Source organism: Rhagoletis pomonella, unplaced genomic scaffold (genome assembly GCF_013731165.1).
Source record: "Rhagoletis pomonella isolate Grant_MI unplaced genomic scaffold, Rhpom_1.0 Rhpom_scaffold_00002, whole genome shotgun sequence".
Lineage (NCBI taxonomy): Eukaryota > Metazoa > Arthropoda > Insecta > Diptera > Tephritidae > Rhagoletis > Rhagoletis pomonella.
In genome coordinates, this window is record NW_023458556.1 from 18,811,537 (window position 1) to 18,814,772 (window position 3,236).

The 3,236-nt window shown below is 31.1% G+C and overlaps 1 protein-coding gene across 1 annotated transcript in view; it reads right to left on the bottom strand.

The window, feature by feature from the left end:
* Nucleotides 1-1,687: 1,687 nt before the first annotated feature.
* Nucleotides 1,688-3,236, bottom strand: part of LOC118733217 (5-hydroxyisourate hydrolase-like) — a 6,746-nt gene continuing 5,197 nt past the window's right edge. Inside the window, exons 2-3 of the mRNA XM_036462531.1 lie at nt 2,213-2,347; nt 1,688-2,151 (exon numbers count right to left, since the gene is read on the bottom strand). Of these exons, the coding sequence (XP_036318424.1) occupies nt 1,774-2,151; nt 2,213-2,263 (429 nt within the window). The 5' untranslated portion in view covers nt 2,264-2,347 and the 3' untranslated portion in view covers nt 1,688-1,773. The remainder of the gene's footprint in view (nt 2,152-2,212; nt 2,348-3,236) is intronic.

A 3,236-nucleotide genomic window follows, 5' to 3' on the forward strand; every position in this document is an offset into this window, starting at 1 on the left:
AATTATTGCTTATAACAAAATAAAACTGGATGCAAATGTAATAAAAATCGTATTTGATATTGCAGGTTACATAATTAAAATGGGTCCAAGGAGATGTGTCATACATACAGGAAGCGTGCGAAGTGAAGCTTTTAAATTCGTTTTTTTTTCTAAATGTTAGTGTTTAACCCAGAATGTATCTTAGCGCTAATTTTTTTTTTTTTTTTTTTTTTAGACACTCGTTTCAGAAGTTCCAGGCTAACATCAAAAACAAAAGAAGGGCGGCAAAACCATATAAATGACGGTTTCAAACTTTATACAAAATTTAAGAAAATGCAATAAATTTTCGTCAAAATTTCAACTTTTTAATCTGAATCTTAAAAACATTTTGAGGTATGCAGTTTAATAGCCCATACAATTTTAGTCCAACTGCAAGTTTAGCACGATTTGCAGTTTTTTCCATGATAAAAACATTACAAGGTAAAACCATTGGAAGGCAGTGTGACGTTTTCCAGCAATATATGTAATTTTAAAACTCAAACTCACACACACATTCCCATTTTCAATCCCGAACAACAACAATTGTGAATAATTTAATTATTTATTTTAAATTTTATATGGTTTTAAAAAGCTTGCGAACGTCAGTAAAAAAAATCATGGCCGACGAATTGAGTGTATGATTTTACCCTGTAATGTTTTTATGACGCTTTTGTTCCATATATCGTCACTAGACGCGAATAAAGGCGCGAGCTCAAAAGTTGACGACGAAAAAAGACGCATAAAAAAACTTCAGCGTCAAAGACTCTTAACATACCTCGCCCAAGTTTTTCATAAGCATCTTTTTTCGCAAAATTTTTTTACGCGCCTTTTTACGCCGTCAAAACACTAGCGCGCCTTTATTCGTGTGTAGTGACGATATGTATGTATATGCGTTAGACCGTTAGCAACAAATTTTCAAAAAATCAGTGCCAGTTTTTGAAAATTGCACTTGTTATTTAAAAAGTTTTAATTTCAATGAAAATTTGTTGAATTTTCATAAATTTCGGATAACGTTTGAAACTGTGGTTTATATGTATGTTACTAGTCAAAGCTTGGACGGTGTTTTTATAGAAAAATAACACAAAAGTTTAGCTCGAAAAACGCTACGAATTAGGGCTGTGCTATTATTCGATTACTCGAGCAAGTTGGTTAATCAATTATTCGGTTAATCAATTACTCGAGTAATCAAGATTTTGATCACTCAAAACGATGATTAATCGAGTTACTTGAAATATGATTACTCAAAAAAAAAATAATTTTGCTCGTTAAAAAAGTTTGCTTTGGAAAATGCTTATTTTCCTTTTTACATTCTGTATATGAAAAAAAATTTTCGTTTTAATTTTTGAAAACAGAAACGTTGTTTTCAAAGTATCAAGGCACTTTAACTCCTTTATACATATGTAAAGAGATGAAATGTTGATTACTCATTTTACTCGAAATGTTGATTAATCATAAAGCAAATTACTCGAATATTTTGGTTTTTGGTTAATCAAAAATCTTGATTACTCGAGTAACTGAACTTTTGAGTAATCATAACTTCTAATTAAGCGAATAACTGAGTTGTTTACTTTATGATTAATTAAAATTTTGAGTAGTCAATTAATCGCACAGCCCTACTACGAATATTAAAAAAAAAAATCAACAAGTTATCATTTGTTTGAGTCACTATGCGTTTATATATATATATATATAACCATCATTTATTTCCATGTGTGTTCAAATATTAGTTTAGTAATTCATTAATCAGCTTAACATTCAAGTACCCCTATAAGTTGTGTAACCAAACGGATTTAACAGTAACGGAATATGATAATGTTGATTCTGTTCACATTGTACGACAATCTCAATAAAAGGATAAAAACTTTTAACTCCACGTTCTGCGTTATATGATGCCACATCGAAATGCAACTTGTAGATGCCCGCTTTGTATTGCGAAACACTCACTAATTGATTTACACGCCCATCTTGATTCGTTGTTTCAACATTCAGTTTCTGCCAATCATCGCCACCTTCTAGGCGATAAATTGTAATATTAACATTTGGTGCAGCTTGACCCACTGTGGTGTCCAGTATATGTGCAGATATGGTACGTACATCAGCACTCACATTAGTTTCGACAGCCGGTTCAAAACCCTAAATGAAAAGGGGAGTGGTGGAAATTAAGCTTAAATCAAAATTAATTCGAAATAATCACCTCTTTTGTTTCGACACGTAGGCGAACACGATCCCAACTGGTGCTCATCATGCTATGAAATCTAACTGAAAAAACAGTAATAACGCTGCACTGATCGTCATTTGTTAGCCGATGTTCCTTCTTGTTGTTTATCTTCTTTAAAAGATTAGATAGATTATTTGGATAGCTTATCTTGAAATGCTGAAATATGATATCTTATAAATCTCGTATGTAAATTTAATTTATACATACATATGTACATATGAGAGTGACGTTATATGACTAAAGTGGAAGTTGATTTTTTCCTTTCTTACAAAATCGCAAAACTCTTTTCATGAAACATGTTTTATTGTGATTTGGAGTGATTCTAGTTTAAGAGTTTGTTGAATTAATAAACTTGTTTCAATATACTTTTACAACACAAAGTGTGAAACTTTACGTGACATGGCGTGATGTGAAAAAAGTTTCCTATTAGATACATGTAAGCAACTATTTAAAAAAATTTCTTTTTTCTTAATTTATCATGAATTTTATGTCGAATATACTTTATTATTTGACCTCAGCGTTAATTCAGCGTAAATTTATGACTAACTATGTTTCAACTACGTACGCCAAATTTGAACCAAATCGGACCATAAATACGGTTTTTTTTCAAAATATCTCCACACCTAGCGAGATAAATTTCCGAAAATATTTCTGCCTACATAAGCAGTATATATTGTGAAAAGCACGTAACAAGCAGGACAAATAAAATGAAAATCGAAATTTTATATTATCATTTCGGGATCCCGGGATCTCGTTGTTTTTGAGGTTCCGAAGATCCCGGGATAAAAAAAAAAATGAAAACACTGCATTGATAGCAAGAACTTGTTTTAAGGAAAAGTTCGATAATTTTTTAAATCAATCTTCTCAAACTTCCTCAATTCGAAAAACTTATAATTTATACGACGTGCTGGTTATAGAAGTTCAAATATTTAGTAATCGCGGAGATAGGGATAATTATCTTCAAATGGACGCAATAATAAAAACACAGGCACAAAAAAAA